Source organism: Marmota flaviventris, chromosome 9 (assembly GCF_047511675.1).
Source record: "Marmota flaviventris isolate mMarFla1 chromosome 9, mMarFla1.hap1, whole genome shotgun sequence".
Classification (NCBI taxonomy): Eukaryota; Metazoa; Chordata; class Mammalia; order Rodentia; family Sciuridae; genus Marmota; species Marmota flaviventris.
In genome coordinates, this window is record NC_092506.1 from 43,682,828 (window position 1) to 43,703,552 (window position 20,725).

At 45.6% G+C, this 20,725-nt stretch overlaps 1 protein-coding gene across 1 annotated transcript in view; it reads right to left on the minus strand.

The window, feature by feature from the left end:
• Nav2 (neuron navigator 2) overlaps window positions 1–20,725 on the minus strand; it is a 378,669-nt gene that overhangs the window by 242,237 nt on the left and 115,707 nt on the right. Inside the window, exons 2-3 of the mRNA XM_027936586.3 lie at window positions 17,512–17,629; window positions 7,375–7,427 (exon numbers count right to left, since the gene is read on the minus strand). Coding sequence (XP_027792387.2) covers window positions 7,375–7,427; window positions 17,512–17,629 — 171 coding nt within the window. The remainder of the gene's footprint in view (window positions 1–7,374; window positions 7,428–17,511; window positions 17,630–20,725) is intronic.

The following is a 20,725-nucleotide window of genomic DNA, read 5'->3' on the forward strand; positions in this document are numbered from 1 at the left end:
AAAAAACAGTTGTAGGTCAGTCATCTCAGTGACAGGTGCTCAGGCGCAAGGCGTAGTATCTCCCTTCAAGACAAGAGACAATCGAGGGTGAATATTATGCTAAAGGTAGACACAGGACTCTTGGGGATGCAGAAGATGACAGACACCTAATTAGGTCACTTCCTTGAGGAAACAGCTGACCTGGTGGCACTGCCAAGGAGGGGGTAAGCAGGAGGTCACTCCTGGGAGGCTGGACAACACACATCAAAGTTCACAGGACTTCCAGTCACAGCCTCCTTTGTACATGGCAAGGTGTTCAACCTGGCTGGGGTACTAAGGCTGAGTGCCAAGTATCAAGAGGGGAGTAACAGGATCTTGATGGACCCTCGAGTCTGTGCTCAAGGGTATAGAAAAGGAGCTAGGGGGCAATGGTAGTTTTAAATAGAGGGGCAACTAAGAGAGAAACAGAAAAAGTGGTGCAGGTGGCAACACTTTTGAAAGACAATGATGGCCAGAATATTGGTTGGACCACTCTAAATGGAAAGCAGTGGATGCTCCCGGCATCTCCTGGCCCAGACACTTCTCACTTCATTTTAAATTTTATGTGGCCCCAGGACTTGTCTTCATTCCTTCTTAGTTCTGCAACACGTGTGTGCCCTTGGTGCTATGTAAAAATAGGCCTAGGGGCCAGGGCAGAGGCATCTCAGCTGCCCACGGATCTCTCACACTCCCCAGGCATGTGGCCGGTTTTCTGGCAGCTGTTGGGAGGGCCCAAGGTCACTGGGCCTGGCAAACTGATCCCCTTGCAGATGGCCTTCCCTGGCCCAGGAGGCTGTGTGGTGAATAAGGACAGAGGAACCTGGCGCCAGGGCTCTCAGAGGCCACTGCAAGAGGCTGCCTTTCGCTAGGAGCCACCTGCCCTGTGGCAGCACTTGGGTTCCCACTGGCAGGTCAACTCAGGCCCTTCCCAGAAATATCTGGTCCCTCCCTTCTTGCTCTCAGCTAGGCCTGGCTGCTTTTGCTGCTTTCACAGATGACAAACAAGGACAGCAAGCCTGGTGAGAAGGACACTATTTTTATATGCCCCTTCTTTTGTCTCAGCAGGGAGCACCACAGTCCCTAAAACTGTACAGACTTGGGTTTGAGCTCCAAATCTTCCTCTGCATGGGTGTATAATCTGGAGTCGAAAATAATCTGTTAAATCTTCGGTCCCCGTGTGCAAATGCAGACAATACCCACACCCCAAACCCAGGCAGCTCTGAGGAGTAACCATAACACTTCGGTGGGCTCCCGGCACAGTCAGACAGACAGGGCGCTCTGTAAATATAGGTCCCCTCACTGAAGGCCCACCCAGCTCTGTGAGGTGCCATTTATCAAATGCTCTGGCCACGTGTCCTGGAGGAGGAAGGGAAGTGCTGAAGCCCAGCGGACTGTTAACTGAGCAGGGAGTGATTGACTACACTGCTCTGTGTTTTCAGATCCCTCACAGAGGTTTTTTCCTGTAAGGCCAAATCTACCATTCAGAAAAGTGTGGATATGAAAATAAACTCCGGCCCCACTGTCTAAGAAGTCCCACCCAGGGGTGGAGCTGGCCATTCTCCAGGGATATCTGTGTCTGTGAAAACTTAAGTACCTTGAAGAATCATTAGAACTAGCATCTGCTGAGTGTTACTCTGTGCCCAGCAGTATGTAAGCACTTCATGTGGATTATCTCTTGGACTCCTTAAAACGACACTGTGAGGCAGATGTTGTTACTATCCCTGTTTTGGGAACTGGTCCCCAGAAACCTTAAAGAGACGTCCCCTGGTCACAAGCAGCTGGCTTTTTAGAGCCCATGTGCCTTGTAGTCTCCAGAATGGGGGTGGGGGGCGGAGACCTAATCTGATTTTCTTTTTCACAGATTATGAGACACCGAGAGGGACCAGAGCAGACACTACGGCGTTCCTTCCTGGGTGACACCGTGCTGGCCTCCCCAGGGCTGGCTCTACTCTAAGCCACCTCCTCCCACTTGTAGCTGCAATTCAGTTCTTACTGATTTCACATGTGGGGACACATACAATTTTATTTGGGAAAATGGAGGATTCTGCTCATGGAATAGAAGTTTGCAAGCCGCTGCCTTGCCCTTCCTCATGTCTAAGTGCAGATACCTTGGGAACTCAGGTGCTGGCATTTCCACAGGGTTCCTGGAAAGACAGGGCTAGGACAGAACTGGAATCTAAGCAACAGAGGTACTGAACCCAAGTTCTATGGGGCCCCAGGGAGTTCGTGGGCTGGCCTCTGAGATCCATCCAAAATCTGTGGTATTGCAATTTGGAGAAAAGAGAGCTGGTATTTCTTCTTAGATTTCCAAAGGTTAAATGCCCTCAAAGACATGGACCACGAAAACAAATTTCTTCATCACCAGCAGCAGCAGCAGCAGCAGCAGCAGCATCAAAACTGCCATTTATCAAATGCTGAGCATATACCAGGAGCATGAGAACACCTGCCCCAAAGGGCGGTTGGGAGAATGAACCAGGTACAGCACTCAGAACAGCACCTGGCACAAAACAAACACTTACATTTTACCATTTAAATTATTATTATCCACTATCATTTTTATGACTTTGTTAGTCCTAGGACTTTATGAGGTATGTTTATCACTGCCACTTCATAGAACAGGAAATCCGAGGCTTCAAGAGGTTAAATAATTAGCTCAAACCAACAAAGCAGCAGAGAAGGAACTCAAGCCTGGCCAGGCTGGCTCTCACTAGGTCCACTGGAGAAAGAGGCAGGAGGACTCTCCAGAGAGCAGAGTGGGGTGGGAGGGCCCAGCCTGACACCGCCTACCCACTGGAGGGGAAGGCAGGCTTAGTGCCTTCGGCTGAAAGGGCAAGCAGGTCCAACTTTTTAACCTCCCCTATCAAGGACAGAAAGCCACACTGCTTAAAATAATAATGATTAAAAAAGAAAACCGTCCCCTGTGGCCGGCTATTCCAGGGCTCCACAGTGAGCCAGCATGGCCAGCATCTCAGAGCACATTGAGTTCAAGGCCAGCAGCAGCTCCACAGTGGCGGCCCAGCACCCCCTGGCTGAGCTCCAGGCAATGTTTTTCCTTCTAAACTAACACACAATTCTGCTGAACAAACCACTCGAAAGCCAAAGAGATGCCCCTCGGTTGCTATGGCAATATTACACAGACCAAATATTTTAACCAGCTCTGACGCACACACACAAACTTTTTTTAAGGGCCAAGTGGATGGATTTGATGGGGGAGAAGGGGTGGGGTGAGGAGTGTTATTTCTAAAGCTCCATCTTCATGGATTTGGCCCCAAAAGCATGGAAGTCAGATTGAAACAGGGCAACTGACTCCATTAAAAGACTCAGGCCATTAGCTTGTTGCTAACGTTCCCTCTCTGGTCACGGTACAGGTCCATCTTACAAGGCCCAAGATCTGGGTGCTAAGAGGTCATGGATGTGTATGGACAAGCATCAGGTTAGAGACATGGGGACAGCATGCTGTGACCCAGCACCCGAGCTTCAGCAGAATCAAAAGGACCAAATGTACTCACGAACATCAAAGGGCTCGCTTTAAAGAGCCCTGCAAATGAATGTCAGTGCTGACATGATAGATATTAACAACCACTTCCAACTGGGCAGCATTTTTATTTTCCAGATCACGTGGTTGAACTTTCATCCACACAAGTTGAAGGACTAGGATTTCTTTCTTTAGAAAGCTTTGCCCTGGGATCCACTGGGGATTGCTCCCCCAGATGCAGTAATCTGGGGACTGACGAAGAATGCAGGGTCTTGTCCAAGGCCTGAAGATAGTCATGTCTGTTGTACCCTGGGCTCTTCCATGCCCCACCCATCACCCTAAGCACAGTAGGGCAAAGGCTGATATTTCTGGGAAGCTAAGCTAAAAGGGCCTCACCAGATTTAGCTCATGGCAATTTGGAAGGATCAATGAACAAATGTTCAAAAAACTGCCCTCTGCAGGATCCATGCCATCCTCAGGTAAACAGAGTCTGCAGATGTGGGTTTCATACCCACTATCTCTGCTTGGAATCTTCTACTCACCATCCCCTATGCTGACCCTTCTTTCCTTTAAAGATTCAATCCTTAGAAGTTATTCTTAAGCTCCTGCATGTCCTAGGGTAGAAGAGGCCCCCAACGTGCCATATACAGGTGTCTGTGCTGGAAACACAGCTGGAAAATTCTATTGCTCTAACTGTCCTCTGGTCTGTTGCCCACTCATGTGAAATCCTCAACGGCAGGATTCACATCTTGTTACCCGTGTATTCACCTGACATAGCCCAGTGCCTGGCATCCCTAGGCACTTGGTGACTGCCAGCTGACAGGCTAACAATATGCAATGCAATTCCCCCTTGCGTTTAGGGGCAGCTGCCCCCCCCTCCCCCCCCCCCCCCCCCCCCAGTTCTCAAGCCCTATTCCTGTGTCTGCTTTCACTTCCCTGTCCTGTGGGAGGAGCACAGGACTCAAAGCATGCCTGGGCATGGATAGAGCAAAGACTGGGCTCCTGGGCAGCCTAGTGGGGGAGGAGCAGTGAACCAGGGAGGAAATGTACCCTCCCACCAGTGCTCGCTCAGGCTCCTCCCATCAATTTACTAATGAAATGATTTAGGCCCTTAAAAGTTTGAACAGCATGCATTAGACACGTGCTCTGAAACAAAGTTGCTTTTCTTTGGTTCCATTATTAAAGGCTCCTGGAAACTGTTCTATCAGTTATCATTTTTTTTCCTTTTTTTTTGGCGGGTGGTGCTGGGGTTGAACTCAGGGGTACTCTACCACTGAGCTACATTCCCATTCACTTTGGTTTTTATTTTGAGACAGGATCTTGCTAAGCTGCTGAGGCTGACCTCAAACTTGCAATGTCCTGCCTTAGCCTCTCAAATCACTGTGATTCTGTTTTCCTGGGCAGTGATGAATCAATTCTATGCTGATCATTTGGGGGGAGGTAGCTGCCCTCCCGATAGGACGTGCTCCCCAAGTTCTCATCTTATTGTGCCTTATCTTTCTTCCACCAAAATGATGCTCTCCTCCAAATAGGCAATATTTAGCAAACAACAACAGCAAATGTTTATCCTTGGGTCACACTAAATAAAGCTTAATGGGAAGATCAACATCTTAGAAATCTAGAAATGGTGTGCTGTGCCATATTCTCAAATTACACTTCCCATGAGTAGAAATGGTTGAACTCTGTAGGAGCTCATGTGTGTGTGCATGCAGGTGTCCTGCTAGCTAGAGCAACACCCATGCCTGTCTATGAGCACCTGCTACATGAAGCAGTGAGTTCTGCCTTATGCATTTGTCCTTGTTTTGTGATGGAGGGGAGAGGACAATGGGCCTGTTGTCCTTATCATCATCTCTCTCATTTCCTACAGAATGGAATGACTATGGTGGAAGTTCTTACATTTTCTGGACTCACATATTGTGTGCTGAATTATTCTCTGCTAGGTTTACCACAAAATTGTGTCTGCCTCCCCGCCCACAAGCTGGAACTAATTATCACTGACAATTATAGGATTTTATATTCCTGTGTTCTAAAAACACATCATATACACACACACACACACACACACACACAGGGGTGGGGGGGAGGGGGAGAGAGAGAGAGAGAGAACAATGCTAAAAGAGTCATGGAGAAACCACAAAACTGCATTGGTGCCATAGCACTATTTATAAAGTATATATTTGCATATAGAACTAAATTTGCATGGAAGAATCTAAGATGACAATATTTTATAAACGTGAAAGTGGACTTTAACAGCAAGCCACTCCTCCAATAGAAGGTACAGAAAATATAAAATGCTCCAAACAGAATAAAATGTTAACCACCTTTAAATGTCAGTTCTACGTGTGCATTGTAATAGGCTGGGACAAATGTGCTGGTATCTTCTACAGGGAAATAATGTGTCTCTTTCATGTGAAGCTATTGCTGCATGTGTAAGATGCTTGCACTAAAATTAAGTCTTCTACTGCCCAAATTTTCTCAATTATTAATACACCAGACAGCTGCAGTAGCTCTAGCAAAAATAGCAGCCAAGCTTTTCCAAAAGTCAAAGCAGCCATGAGATGCCTGCCTGGGGACTTTCCTATGTAAGAAATGGTTGGTCTCTGGATCAAACAAAAAGAAACAATACCTCCAATAGAACAACAACAACAACAAAAAGAAGAAGAAGGAGGAGGAAGAGGAGGAGGAAGAGGAGGAGGAAGAGGAGGAGGAGGGGGGAGGAAGAGGAGGAGGGGGAGGAGGAGGAGGAGGAGGGGGAAGGAAGGAGGGAAGGAAGGAAGGAAAGACAATGAAAAAGAGAAAAATACTTGTTTCAGAACAGAATGTAACCTGGAAAACGACTTGCCCTGCCCATGAACTTCTGTAATACAACTGCTTTTGTGTATGGAAAGGGGTTGTCTGAAAAGGTTGCCCACTTGCCCAACTCTCTGGGATAACAATTCAAAAAATTAACCAGTGAACCCAAGGAATGCCAATGGCTTTGACATCTCCTGAAATAAGACCTGCCCCAAAAGGGTGGGGTAGGTTAGAGGAATGAATTAGGCTCTTTTTAAATTTCTGGAAGCTAATGAATGTCCAGCAAAAAAAAAAAAAAAGATACCTTGCCACCTTCAGGTTTTAAGCAATTATTGGCATCCTCTTAACAGACTCCAACAACAGACATTCTTTGTGTCAATATCTGGGCTGACAAAGTATTTGGAATTGAAAAACTAAGCACTTGGAGCACCAGAATTCAATGCTTTTTGGACTCAACAATAACCACGGATTTTAATTCAAAGATTATATGTAGCACAAGAAAAGAACAGATGTTAAAGTTATTTCTTAACTATAATATCATAGCTTAAATGTATCACACCAGCAAAAAACATCATCTGTCAAGGTCATAATGAGAAAGGTCCAGATATGACTGAACATTTCACACTTGCTGTCACAGTTCTGACTTCACACCATTCTAACCTTTAAAGGCAATCATATTCACATGCCCTGATTATGATCTGTAAGATACCATTGCTTCATCTGAGCCTCAACATAGAATTCAAGCGGAAATTGCTACCGGTCTTTGGGGAAGGAGAATGAGTCTTAAACAGTTCAAGTTCTAAACAGGTACATCTTTGCAGCAGTCCTGCATAATCTGTGTCTAACAGGGAGGACAATATTTCATTTTCGCTGTCTCCCAATCTATATAACAATCACAGCTAGTTTTTAATAAATGCCAGCAAATGTCAAAGAAGCAGGACATGGCTACTTGGAAATGGCTGTCTGTATGTTAATGTCATCCTCTGGAGTAAATCATCTGGGGTGAATACATTCCATGATGGTCGGTATCATTTAGAGGCAGAACATGCTAACATATCACCAATGCTCACTAATAATGTACCACTCACCATTTGCGATCTGTTCTTCGGACAGCCATTGATGTCTTCAATCTTTTCATTTGCTGAAAAAGGAAATACAAGTCAGAAAGATAAATAATCACCAGAGAGATACTTCCAGTAGTGATGGTCAGGACACTTGAGGCCAACCAAGTCCTGAGGCCCATTCTGGGGTCTGTCCAATCAACACAGGCATGTGGAACAGTGAGACGCATCCAGCAAGTTTCAGGACTTACTCATCAAGCTGCAGTCCTCCAGGGACAGCTGGGGCAAGGTCGTCATCACTTAAAACAGAGACAACTGCATTGAGGGCAGTCTTGCAGCGATGGGGCATCGTGACAGTGTTTGGAGACTGGGAAACAGAATGAGCTGTGATTGTGCTTTGGGGTCTGGGAGAGGCAGATGTCAGTCACTGCAACCTCCCCATGGAAGACAGGACAGTTCAGAGTGAAATCAGTTCAGCTCGACTCAGCTCCTGGGGATGGATGCCATAGAGGAAACCAGCTTCAGCTTTCATCTGTAATTTTGTTGTCCTAATACTTATTCCCCAAGTGGGGGCAAATGGGGGAAATGAGAAAATTAGACTCAAAAATGGCTTGACCAAGGCAAGCCTAAATTAGATCAGTGAGCACACACGCCTGAAGTCAAAATAGCACCCAGTTACTGAAGGAGAGGTGAAAGAAGGAGGTTGCACTGAATAAACAGGAAAACAAGCGCTGACAAAGAGGAATGGCTCAGCTTCCCCTAGTGAACACAGGCCCTGCTCAGTATGGAGGAATCCCTGGCAAGACACAGCCTGAGATATCCACAGAGAGGCTAAGTTTGAGAATGCAACACCCAGGAGAGGCAGTGTGCACAGCAGTGAGAGGACCAGCTCTGGAGGCAGAGATGGGAAGTGAATCCCAGCTCTAGAGCTCAGCGGCCATGTGATCACAGCCATGTCACTCAAACTTAACCCAAATATATGTGTGTGTGTGTGTGTGTGTGTGTGTGTGTCTATGTATGTATTTTATTTTATTTTATTTTTGGTAGTAGGCATTAAACCCAGGGGCACCTAACCACTGAACCAAATCCCCAGCACTTTTTAATATTTTATTTAGAGATAGGGTCTCACTGAGTTGTTTAGGGCCTTACTAAGTTGCTGAAACTATCTTTAAACTCCTTCTACCTCAGCCTCCCAAGCTGCTGGGAATAAAGGCACTCACCACTATGCCCAGCTCAATACATATTCTTACCACCTACATAAAACATAACATAAATTCTTCCTTTTGAGGTCAGCATGTGGGTCAAGCCAAAACTCCACAGTAAAGAACTGAAGATTGACTTCCTCTGAATCTTTTATAAGTTCCCTCTCCAACCCCGGATCCCTATGTCCCATGCCCTCACACTACAGAAGGGTAGTGCCACTCAGGTCTCTGCCTCACAGCACCCTGCCTCTGCCTCTGCCTCTGCCTCTGCTGTCCTCTCAACCATCTACCATGTAACACCCCTACCCAGGAGGTGAGAGACTGGCAGATGTGTCAAGTTTATCTTTCACATTTGTATCCTGAGAGCTCAATAACTGCTTGCAAAATTGAATCCCCACATCACATCATAATATGATGGCTAAAACTTTCATGAAGAGAAAAAACATTAACAACTATCTGAAAGGATACAGAATCAAAGAATCCCATGCCTCCCAAATTTTAGAAGATCTGAGCCTAAATATAGATTGTTATTATCTCAAGTTGGGTTCATTTTTTGGGTTCAAGTATTTCTAGTTTGAGAGAGATGCACAAACTCAGAAAGAAAGCAAGCCGCAGGAAATTGCTCACAAATCTCGCTGCTGTGAGATAGCCAGATTAGTATAGATTCAGCCTGATCTACATTTTCTTTAGCACCAGCCAAAAGTATTAGATGTTTTGCATTTGTGATCTAACTGGGGACTTCCAATCTTCAGAGATTCAGCTGAATGTTCTCAACTCTGCCTAACATAAAAACATTGGGAGAGGAATTTTAGAAGCCTTAATTCCCAAAGAGGTGCCACACATAGTACATAAAAGATGCCCAAAGGACTGGGGGAAGAGCTCAGTGGTAGAGCACTTGGTCCAGCATTCACAAGACCCTGGGTTCCATCCCCAGCCCTACGAAATAATGAAAAGTAAAAAAAAAAAAAAAAAAAAAAGCAAGATGGCCAATGAATGGAAGGACTCATGGACATTTGTTCTTTAGTTCACCAGAAAATAGTTAGCCAGAATATACTGCCAGCATATAAATTCCGTAAGAACAGAGTTTTTTGTTGTTGTTTGTTTGTTTGTTTTTTAATCTGCTTTGTTTCCTACTGCAACCCCAGATCTTAGGACAGTGCCTGGAATAGCAGCCACTCAATAAATATTTGTTGAGTGGAGTTAAGGAATTAAATATCCTGGAGACTTCAAAGAATTAAGGTTTTCCTGCCTATTTTGCGGCAGTGTTCTTTCACTTGTAAATATAGATGTACCTTCTGAACACTGAAAAAAAATGCATCCCCTTCACAAATGGCACTCCTTCGTATATACGGAAAATGATGGCAGCCGTGAACTCTGACCTGGGCATTTGATACTCAACATTGCAGAGAATAAATATGTAGGTTCTTGACAGTTAACATCCAAGGTGTCTTCTAACTGGATACTCATGATGAACAAAGTCATAAGTCATTGGACTCTGATCAATAACCCAGTTCAGCATTAGGTCATTAGTGCTCATTAAAGTGAAGGATGGATAACTGTGATCCTAATAAGTCATTTGGGAAAATTTAAAGATTCTTGATAGACCATTTGGATAACTGAAACCAAAGAGCTTGGTCCAATTACTCCTCTAATTCCTTTTTCATGGCTTGTCACCCAAATCCAGTCAGGTGCTCCATGAATTCAAATATCACAGCTCCTATGAACTAATGTTGCCAATTCACAACAGTCAAAATAAACAGATGAGATGGAGCCTATTTATGACCATGCCAAAGAGGACCCTGGAAGGCAGAAATCAAATGGCTAATTCACACTCAAACTAAATGCTTAATAAAAATGCAAAATAAATACTTGGGTCTCCTAGTTTCCAGTTTCACATAATTTAAATACTTCTCCTTTACTTAAATTCCCAAGAATGCCTATGGTCGCCATAAATCCTTAGATGCTAACAGCAGCTCTGATCTGTTGGTAAGAAAGAAGAGCTGAATCTTCAGAGCCAAATTTTTAAGCTCAGGGTAGAGGGTCTTTGGCTGGAATCCAAAAGCAGATAAACAAAAAAGCAGAGATATTTGTCCCCAGAGTCCTCAACTATAATCAAAACCGGCACTTCTCAGAGCTCAAGGTAATTTCTCTGTCCCAGCCTGTTGAAGACATTCTTAGTCCCACTGATGCAGTGACTTCTCTGCACACGAGGTGACAAGCTAGGGTTTGGAAAGCATTGATGCATTCCTTCAATAAGAGCTGTGGCATCAAGCTCAAGACCTTCTGAAAGACCTCCAAAGGATGCAGAGCATTTTAACGCCCTGCACATCTATGTCTTGACCACTCCTGGCTGTTGGCAGCCCAGCCAAAGGGAGAGACTGCCTGCCCAGAAGGGCAAATGACTTACCCAAGGTAACAGAGTGGTAGTGGGATGAAAAAAGGTACAATCCCACATGCTGTCTGAATTTTCAGACATTTTGTGCAGAAAATGGTGGAAAAGAAGCAGCTATTTGCTCTAAAGCTAAGTCTCCCCGCCCCCTCTGCTCACTCTTAGTTCATTCTTTTTATTCCCTCTCTCTCTCCTTCCCTCCCATCAACCCTGAGTGACAGAAATGAGAGCAGAAAGGGAGCAGTGTCTCTCCCTCTCTCTATTTGCACTGCTGACCCTGGTCTTGGGAACCTTCCTTTAACTCAGAGGGATGACATGGTGATGGCTTGGCAGAAAACCGAAGGGCCTCGGGCAGCTGAGGACTCAAGAAGATAATCACGCTAATAAGAGGCGGAACAGAGAGACCAGCCCTCAGCCAGCAAAGGAAGACCGTTCACAGACAGCAGCAAAAGGCCCATTTCCTACCAAATGGCAGAAGACAGCCATGAAGAAGTGTGGCCCTAACAACCCTACTCTAGGAAAACGGGCTGGAAAGCTGGCTGGATGGTGTCTGGGAGAGATGAAGACAGGAGCAGCCTGTGGCAAAAGCAATTAAGGCTCACCTTAAAGTCAAGTTCTGATGCACTTCCCAGTCTGGAAACCAACCTGCCTCTCAGGCTAGAGGCCAGACTTGGCTGCCCGTACCTGGCGACTCTGCCTGACTTTCGTCTCTTACCTCCAGCCTGTCTGCACACTGTCTCCTCCACCAGGCGTGCCTTTCCTGCCGGCTTCTCCTACCTGACTGAGGCTTAAGTTTGAGGTCTTGGCTCCAGGTTAATTCCTTGGGGAAACTCTTCCTGATTCCCACCCTCCCCGCCCCATCACTCCACCAAGATCAGGTCTCTTAGCACCTTGTGTCCTTCACACTATACACTGAGCTTCTCCCAGGGCTAGCAAGAGTTTGTCCCTTAAAAGGGACTACTTGCAACCTATGAGTTTTGCTGGGCTTCATTTAGAAGAAAAAAGTTTTCTTTTCAAATTTTTATTTTGAAAGAATTTCATTGACTTAGAGAAAAGTTATAGGAATAATATAGAGAATCCCCACATATCTTGGTCCATTCTCTCTTCTTCCCTTCCTCTTTCTCTATGTAGGTGCAAGTTGTGTGTTTTCATTTTTTTCTTTTTCTTTTTTTTTTCTGAATCATGTTGGAGTAAGCTACATAGATCATGTCCTTTTCCCCTTTATAGTTCAGTATATATTTCCAAAGAATAATAAGCATATTCTCTTCCCTGGTACAATTGCAAAATTCAAAACATTTAACATTGATGCTATGCCAATATTCCAATTTTGTCAACTAACTAAAAAATGTCCTTTAGAGCATTTTATTCCTCTGAACAGGATGCAGTCCAGGATCACAGAGTGCCTTTAGTTGTCACGTCTCTTTAGTCTCCTTTATTCTGGAATAGCTTCCCAGACTCTGTCTTATATAGACACTGGTGCTTTTAAACAATACAGACCAGTTTTGTTGTTGCTGCTGTTTTAAGGGAATGTTCCACAATCCGACTTCTCTGAGATTCCTCACAATTAGTCTTAAGTTCTCCATTTCTGACTGGAGTACAACCTAAGCTAAGGGTCTGAGGTCAGGAAGGACCTGACCTATCCATCCCAACCAGTGATGGAGTTTGGATCACCTGGATGTGGCCTGGATATTCCCCTTAATGGTTACTAGACTTCCCCTTGCAACTATCAAGCCATCTGTGGAGAGAAATTCTTAGACCATGTAAATATCCTGCTCCCATCAACTTTCTCCTCCAGATTTCAGCTTCCTTTGATGTCTTTTGACATAAAAGATCTTCACCATGATGACTGAACTCCCTCCACATTTCCCATCAGTCAGTGCTCTGAACAGTCTAACCCTCTCTTCTCCTCCAATGGTGTACTTATTTTTAAATTTACCTGTTTATTCATAGTACAGATTTGTGGGTTCATATTTTATTCAATGACTTTTTTCTTTCTGTATTTTTATTGGTGCCTTATAATTGTACATAATGATGGGAGACTTATTGTTACATATCCATTCATGCATACAAATAACAACATAATTTGGCCGAAATTACTCTCCAGTGCTTTCCTCCTCCCTCTCCTTCTCCCAGTCACAGGTCCTTTTCCTGTACAAAGCTCCCTTTGATTTTCCTTTTATTCAGTGATTTTAATTCCCTACTGTTCTTAATTTATTTTGATGGCCCCAGAATAGATGGTCCTTTGTAGCCCTAGAAAGCAGAACTCAGATACTACTAAAGGTTATAGACTTTGACTGGATGAAAGAAGAGCTATGATGGTCTAAATATCTAAGTATCCTCCCAATCACATATTGAAACCTGATTCCCAGGGTGAGGAATTTGGATGTGGAGCCTTTGGGAGGAAATGGTATTTGGAGGTGGAGCCTTTGGGAGGAAATGTGACCATGAGGACAAAGTCCTCATGAGTGGATTAGAGTCTTTATAAAAGAGTCTCTGGAGATTCCTCATCCACTTCCACCATGCAAGGGCACAGTGAGAAGCCAGCCATATATAAACAAGAAATGCACATGCACCCTCAGATTCCAAATCAGCTGGCACCTCAATCTTGGACTTTCCAGCCTTCCAAACTATATAAATTTCTATTGTATATAAGCCACTCAGTCTATGGAATTTTGTTATAGCAGTCTGAAGGGACTAGAATAGGAGCTTTTGAAGGATTCCACCTGTCCATCATTACAAGGAGCTACCTGGAGGGGTGATAAGCAGCTCATTCATTACAGGAAGTAACTGAAGAGGCTGGTGACCAGTTTTCATAGAAGTGATTCATGTACCTGGTTGGGTACATGGTACATGAATTTCAAAGGTCCTTTCCAAACCTGACAGGTGAGAATACTGGAAAGGAGGTGTGATACAATTTAGAGGAATACTAAACAATAACAAGGGGAAACATCCAGGCCACCTCCGGAAATGATCCAACCCAGGCTTATAGTAAATACAATTCTTATTCCTAATCCTCTCAACTTTTCCAAAACATCACTTTATGCCAACATGCTAAATGCTGAGCCCAGAAAGGAGACAACTCAGAGCCCGGCCTAGAGAGGACCCCTGGCCCAAGACCACAGGCAGTGGGATAATGGGGAGGTCCCTCCACCTATGCCTAGGGAGCCAGAAAAAGTATCAAAGAGAAAATGACTTTTCAGTAAGTAGGAGCTCAGCAGCCAAAGAATAAGCACAACCATCAGAATTCTGTACAATGCAAGAAGGAGTCAGTGAGGCTCCAGTTCTTAGAAACTTTTATGTCAACAGAAATATATGTATTTCTATACACAGGTATATATTAAATACATGCACACATACAAATTATCTTTTCCGATTTTCCTTTCATGGGTTTATGTGTAGGGGAAAGCAGTGACTTCAACATTAAAAAGCATAAATGCTCAATAGCTCAGCCTCCTGATCAGAAAATACACCCCACTCCACCCTGCCAGGGATCCGTATCACAAGATACTCTAGGATGAAATGCTCTGGCCTGGCTGACAGACAGTCTAGGAAAGATCTGCTGCCTTCTTGGCTCCTATCTTCTGGGCCTCTGCTTGCCACACACAGCAGAGGGTATACAGCATGACACATTCAGGGGAAGGGTCACGTGCTGACACCTGGCCTTACTTGGTCAGAGTGATCCTCTCCTGGAGGTCTGAGGTAAAGCAATGTGGTGGCCTGAAGTACAGCCGGAGCTGCTGGTAAAGCATAAGTATCCCTAATTTAAAGATCTGAAATATACTCCAAATAAGAAATTTTTTTAGCACCAACTTGACATCACAAGTGGAAAATTCCACACCATGAAACATTCATTTCATGGCCACAGTTATTTAAAAAGTTACCTTTGGGCTATGTGTATAAGGTATATATATTAAATATAGAGGAATTTTATGTTTAGACTCTAGCATTCCCAATATCTCATTTTATACATATGCAAATATTTCAAAATCCAAAAGATTCTGAAATTAAAGATACTCTGGTCCCAAGCATTTTAGTTAAGGGCTATCGACTCATACTAACCTGAGCCTCAGGAACCACAGATCAGTAGCTCAGACTCAAAGAAGCCACTGCCTAGAGAGTTTCAACTCATAGATTTCAGGAAAGAAGGCTCTGAAGCAATGATTAAAAAAATGTGGTATTTTACATCTTCATTGCACTATTTAGTAAATTCACAGCATACACACTACTGTTTGCCTATTCTGAGCCCATGGCAGACATGACTAATCTATCCTGATATACCAAACACTCATATTGAGACCTCAGCATCCTGTACATAACTTTCTAGATAGCTGCTATCCAGGAGCACTTCATAATTTCCAAACATATCTTATATTTGATGCCAAACTTGAATTTCATAAGATGGTCATAAGATCAGAGAAAACAAATGTGATTGCTCCCAATTTCAAAGACAGGGAAACAGGCAGCAGAGACAAAGTGCCCCTCCTGAGGTCTCACAGTTGGGAGGGTTCGAGTTGGGATGAGAGCAAGGCCTCTCAGTAAGATCCTTTCTCTCCTGCTGCCTGTGCTGAAACCTGGGGAGATTCCCAGTAGAAACAACTCAGTACAACACTGAGACTACCAAGCAGGCCACGTGCCTAGGGTCAGCCTGCTGAGACAAAGTCTAAATCCCAGCTCAGATGTAACTCACACCTTTCATGAAGAAAGACCCTGATAATAAGACAGTACCCTTTCTTCCAATGTTCTGAACCCTGTGCATTCATCTCTTTATTCCTAAAAGAAGCACACAGTAGCTGCTCAATAAATGACTACTAAACTAAAGTGAAGGAAGACACAGCCCTGTGCTAGGGTCAGCGTCTGTGAATTGAGATGTGGTGTAAAGCTGCAAAGCAATGAACTGAAGCTTTAAAAGAAGCATACCGCCCCAATTAGGACTCCCACACAGAATCCTGATATATTGCACTACTCAGCCTTGCTGGGCCTCAATTCCTGCACCTGCGAGATGGGAACAACACCTCCTGCACAGGAATGTTGAGGGAGGATGAAATATTTGAAAAGAAACTTGGTACAAATGACAATGAAAAGCAGGAGGAAGGGGAAACATTCTAATAAGAGCAGTGTGGCAGGCAGACTTTAGGTGGCTTCCCATGATGCCCACACTCTGGTGTCCTTGCCCTGGAATAATCCCATCCCTCTGAGCATGGGCAGGACCTTGGACTTGTTGCTCCCACAATTATGCTACATTCTATATAGGTTCATTCTGCTAGCATGCTTTCTCCAGAAAGTTGTCCTTTATTGGCACTGAAGAAGCGAGTGGTCTGTGTAGCAAGGAGCTGAGCAGTTTGTAGGAGGTGAGGGTTGCTTCAGCTGGCAGCCAGTGAGCAACCAGGATCCACAGTCCCGGAACTGCAAGAAATGGATTCTACCTCCCCCAAGCGAGCCAAAATGAAAACCCTCCATGGTCAGAGACCCAGATGAGAATACAGCCCCAGGACACCCTGACTACAGTGTGCAGAGGCCCTCTGAGCCCTGCCTGGACTCTGGATGCACCTACACCAAGGGAGAATAAAGATGAGTGGTTTTAAGCTGCTACGTTTGTTATACAGCAAAAGAAAACTAACACAGAGGGGGGAATAAAAAGCAGAGAAAGGGAAAGAGGAACAATGGCAGCTAGGCTCAGGACATCAACCTTGACGCAGCAGGGAAACTTCCTCGTCTCTGAGCAGCAGTGCCGGTCCCCACATTTCAGCCCAGGCAAGGTGTCTGTGTGTCCAGCTATGCTTTCCATGCACCCGAGCACAGCCACCACTGTGGAAGGCTCCTGCTCCCACTTGAAGGAAAAGCAGCTTTTCCACAACGACACATGCTAGTGGGGCCAGGGCTTCTGTCCTTTCCCTGTGACTTCTCCCTTGGCATCAGTCGGCTGCCAAGGCTGCCAGCGACAACAATCATCCTAATGCTGTCTAATTGACCTCCCGCCTCCTCAGTCTGCTCTGAGCTCTCAGGCAGGACCACGGGGGCCTGAGATTCAAGGCAAAGCTGTCGCCAACATCCACCGCCTGCCTGCCCAGGAAGGACTCTCTCCTCCCAGCTCATGGCTGAGACATTAAAAATTCCGTTTCTCAAGTTCCCTTCCCATCGTGTTAAAACCAGAACTGACCAACCAACCCTCTCTGGAGTTTTAGCCTTTGATTTCTCACACCTAATTACAGCTGGCAGGATTAAACCAGCCCCCTGTCAGGTTTATTGTTTTGTTTTTAATATTTCCAGAGTCATCCACACAAAAAGTACCATATACGAGAACCAGAAATGTAGCAGGAACAGGAAGAGAGAGAGGGCACCCCGTCAACAACCTCTGGCCCTGGGAAATCTTCCTCTAAGAGGATCCAGGTGAGTTAGTTGTGTGTGCTCCTACAGGAACAGCAAGCTGGTCCCCACGCAACCGGGTCAATGGGTGGAATCAAATCAATCATAATTCGCGGGACTTCAGGTCCTACACTCCTCGGCCCAGGCAAGCCCTCCCGGCTGGCTCTGTGGTAATCATGGAAACCCAAGGATGAACGAACACGCTCTTACCCACGACCTGGATGACCTGGGCCAGGAGGACGCCATCGGTCACATCTTGCTGGAGATCCTTGATGAGACGTTTGTGGCCGGATTTGGCCAGATAATGATTGGCCCAGTCCGTGTAGATCTGCAAAAAAGCAAACAGGCAACTTGAGGAATCTAGTCAGAGCACATTGCAGGGTCTGAGGCAGCAGCTGGGCCACTGCTTGCTTGGGCGCAGCAGCCACCAGCCCGCTGGCAGCTCTCGGGGCCAGCCTGCACCATTAAAATTCAGTGCATTGTGCCGACCAAGCATTCAGCTCACCACGGCTGGGCTGTCGCCTATTGAGAGATCTGCCATCAAGGCTTGGGGAAAAGCTAAAGAAAGCTTCAAAACATGCAGAGGCCTGAATGGGACAGGGGACAAGGAACTAAACAGTCTGCTCCAGACGGCTTTGAGAGGCTGTGGCTCTAAATACAAGCGAAGTCGCCCCCACCCCTTCTCATCTTTTTCTCTTCATGGAGAAAACGTATGGGGAGGTTACCACCCAACGGGCATCTTTTAACAGGCCCTTTCAGGGTAACGAGGGCTATTGAGTCAGCCCAGTTCTCAGGAGCCTGGGTCCCTTGTAAAGAAGCCAAGTACGAAAACACAGACCCTTCAATTACTCTGTATGAGTGGAGTTATTTGTGGCCTCACCATAATCTCAAATTTAATCAGTTTAATTTAAAAGCCAGGCATCGTTTTCACTGTTGGGATTCTGTGGACAAAACCCCAGCAAATTCCAACATCTTTAAACACAAGATCAGTGTGCGCAGCACCCTGGAAGGCAAAAGCTGGGTCACCCGTGGAGTCGGAAGAGCAGGCCCTGTAGGGGGTGCATCAGATCTGCTCTTCTTGGTCACAGAATCATCAGAGCAAAACAATATTTTCTTCGAGGCAGTCCAGCAAACACAAGAAAAGTCTCACCTGGAAACTTTCCCCCCAGCTAACAAAGCACAAAACAAAACAGCACCCCATGATTTTGAGTGCTAAGTTCCATGTACAGATTGGGGAGCTCATAAAGGGAGGTGGGAGTATGCCTGCAGACAGATACTCTTGCACAGCCACACCTGTCCCAGTGACAAGAACAAATGACCTCTCAGACAACTGTCCCCCCCCCTTAAGTGGTCATAAGCATATGAATCCATTTGATGTCTTCTCCACAATGATGAGATATTGCTTCTCCCTCCACCAGCTGGCCTGCTATGAGTATCCATGTGACTCACAGAGTAGCACAGAGTAGCAGACGCTTCACCTTTGCCCTTTTCTTTCCCGGTCTCCTTTCTTGCAAGGGTCATCTAACACAATGGGGTGCTGCCCTGAAGGCTCCTGGAATGGGGTCAGGAGCCAGGCCCTTCTAGGGACGCAGCACCTCTGACTACTCTACCTGGGTTCCAGGTCATAGTAAGTGGCAGAGCCAGGTTCAGCCCCTGGCTAACTTATTCTAGGATTCCTTAGATGTTCTGCATTTCTGCAACTTGGAGTCTCCTCTGGGTAGAAGGGTTCACAGGAAAGGTGGTTTTGTTCATTCCCTACTTTGTGGTTCTTTGTCCTTAAAAGGTCACAGGTCCCTTCCTGGAATCAAACCAGGTCCAAGAAGTAATGTGCTCCTGCAAAGCAACAGCACCCCACTGGTCCGTATAACTTGGGAGATAATCATAGTTTATAAGTTTATTAAAATATAAACACAAAGCTGGGCAGAGTAGGTCACACCTGTAATCCCAGCAATTCAGGAGGCTGAGGCAAGAGGATCACAAGTTCAAGGCCAGCCTCTGCACTTTAGCAAGACCCTGTCTCAAAAACAAACAAACAAAAAACTGGGGATGTAGCTCAGTGGTAAAGCATCCCTGGGTTCAATCCCCAATACACCCCCCTACTAAACGTAGGCTCAACCTTTATTCAATTATGCTCTCACTGAAAGAATTACAATAAAAAAATCAAAACCCAAACCTTGTTATCTGAATGTCCTCGGTAAGTCCCCAACTTTTATGGACTTCAGTTTATTCACCTGTAAAACAGGCATCCTTGTGGCAGTGGAGACCCAGTGAGTGACCATATGGAAGCCCCTAGCCTGACCCGCTGGGACTCAGTAAGTAGAGGCAGTGGAGGAGGGTGGCAGAGGAGGACCCTGGACTTGCTCTGAATCTTAGCTGCTGTGCTCCTGTCACCTTTGTGCCCTTTGGCTTACCTCGTCCTCATTTGCAAGATTTTGACGGCAGCGCCTACCATCAGTGGGCTGCTATGAAGATGAAATGAGATATATAGGCAAGGACTCAGAATTTGCCACATGCTGAAATACAGTCAATAAGTAAGCGAATATTCAAATTTTTACAACCAGCACCATAAAATGGGCTACAACAAAACAAACCACAGCCTCTACCCTGAACCTCCAGGACACATGCAATCTGGAATTTCTTCTCCTATTCACAGCAAAGTTTCTAGTGTTTGGAATACTCCCCATCTGGAACTATAAAATATGGCAGAGTGTAAAAGAAAAGCAGAGCCAAAGCCACAGGGCAAGCCTTTCTTGCGAGCCAGGAAGGGAGGCACTCTTGCTCCTCTCTCAAACTCCAGAGGAGTCTTACCACCCAATGGCAGGGACCAAGAGGACAAGCCAAAGGCTAAAGTCATGTGCACCAAGAGCATAGCCCAGTGAGAAGCGGAGCTCGGCAAGGACATGCTGAGCACCCCAGGCCAAGGCCCAGTGCTAATCCCTTCCTAGGTGATTAAGGGTCTTTGAGATAGACATGCTGCCTCTACAAGCAGCCCTCCATGTGAGCTTGCACAGTCCAGCTGGGACGGTGAAGCCAACTTCTTTCAACAAGTACACCCAGACTTATGCGCACACACGTGCTCGTGCACACACACACACACACACAATGTGCAGCCATGCACAGGCCATGCAGGTGTCAGGTACAGAGAGAACATTTAAAGGCTAGAATAGATGGAAATGGCTCAGGCCAAGTGACTTTAGCCTTTTCCAAAACAAGAATTCCTGTCTCAACTGTAATCTAGCTAAACACCCCTGCCAAAATTCATCTTCTCCGAGCTCAGAGCTAATCTAATTGCCTGCTCAAACAATCCTCAATGGCTCCCCACCACCCCCTGAATTAAAGGCAAACTTGTTACACTGGCCTTCATCCACTCCTCACTGAATGCACCCAACCCTTGCAGGGGAGACAGTGGGTACGGAAGATAAGA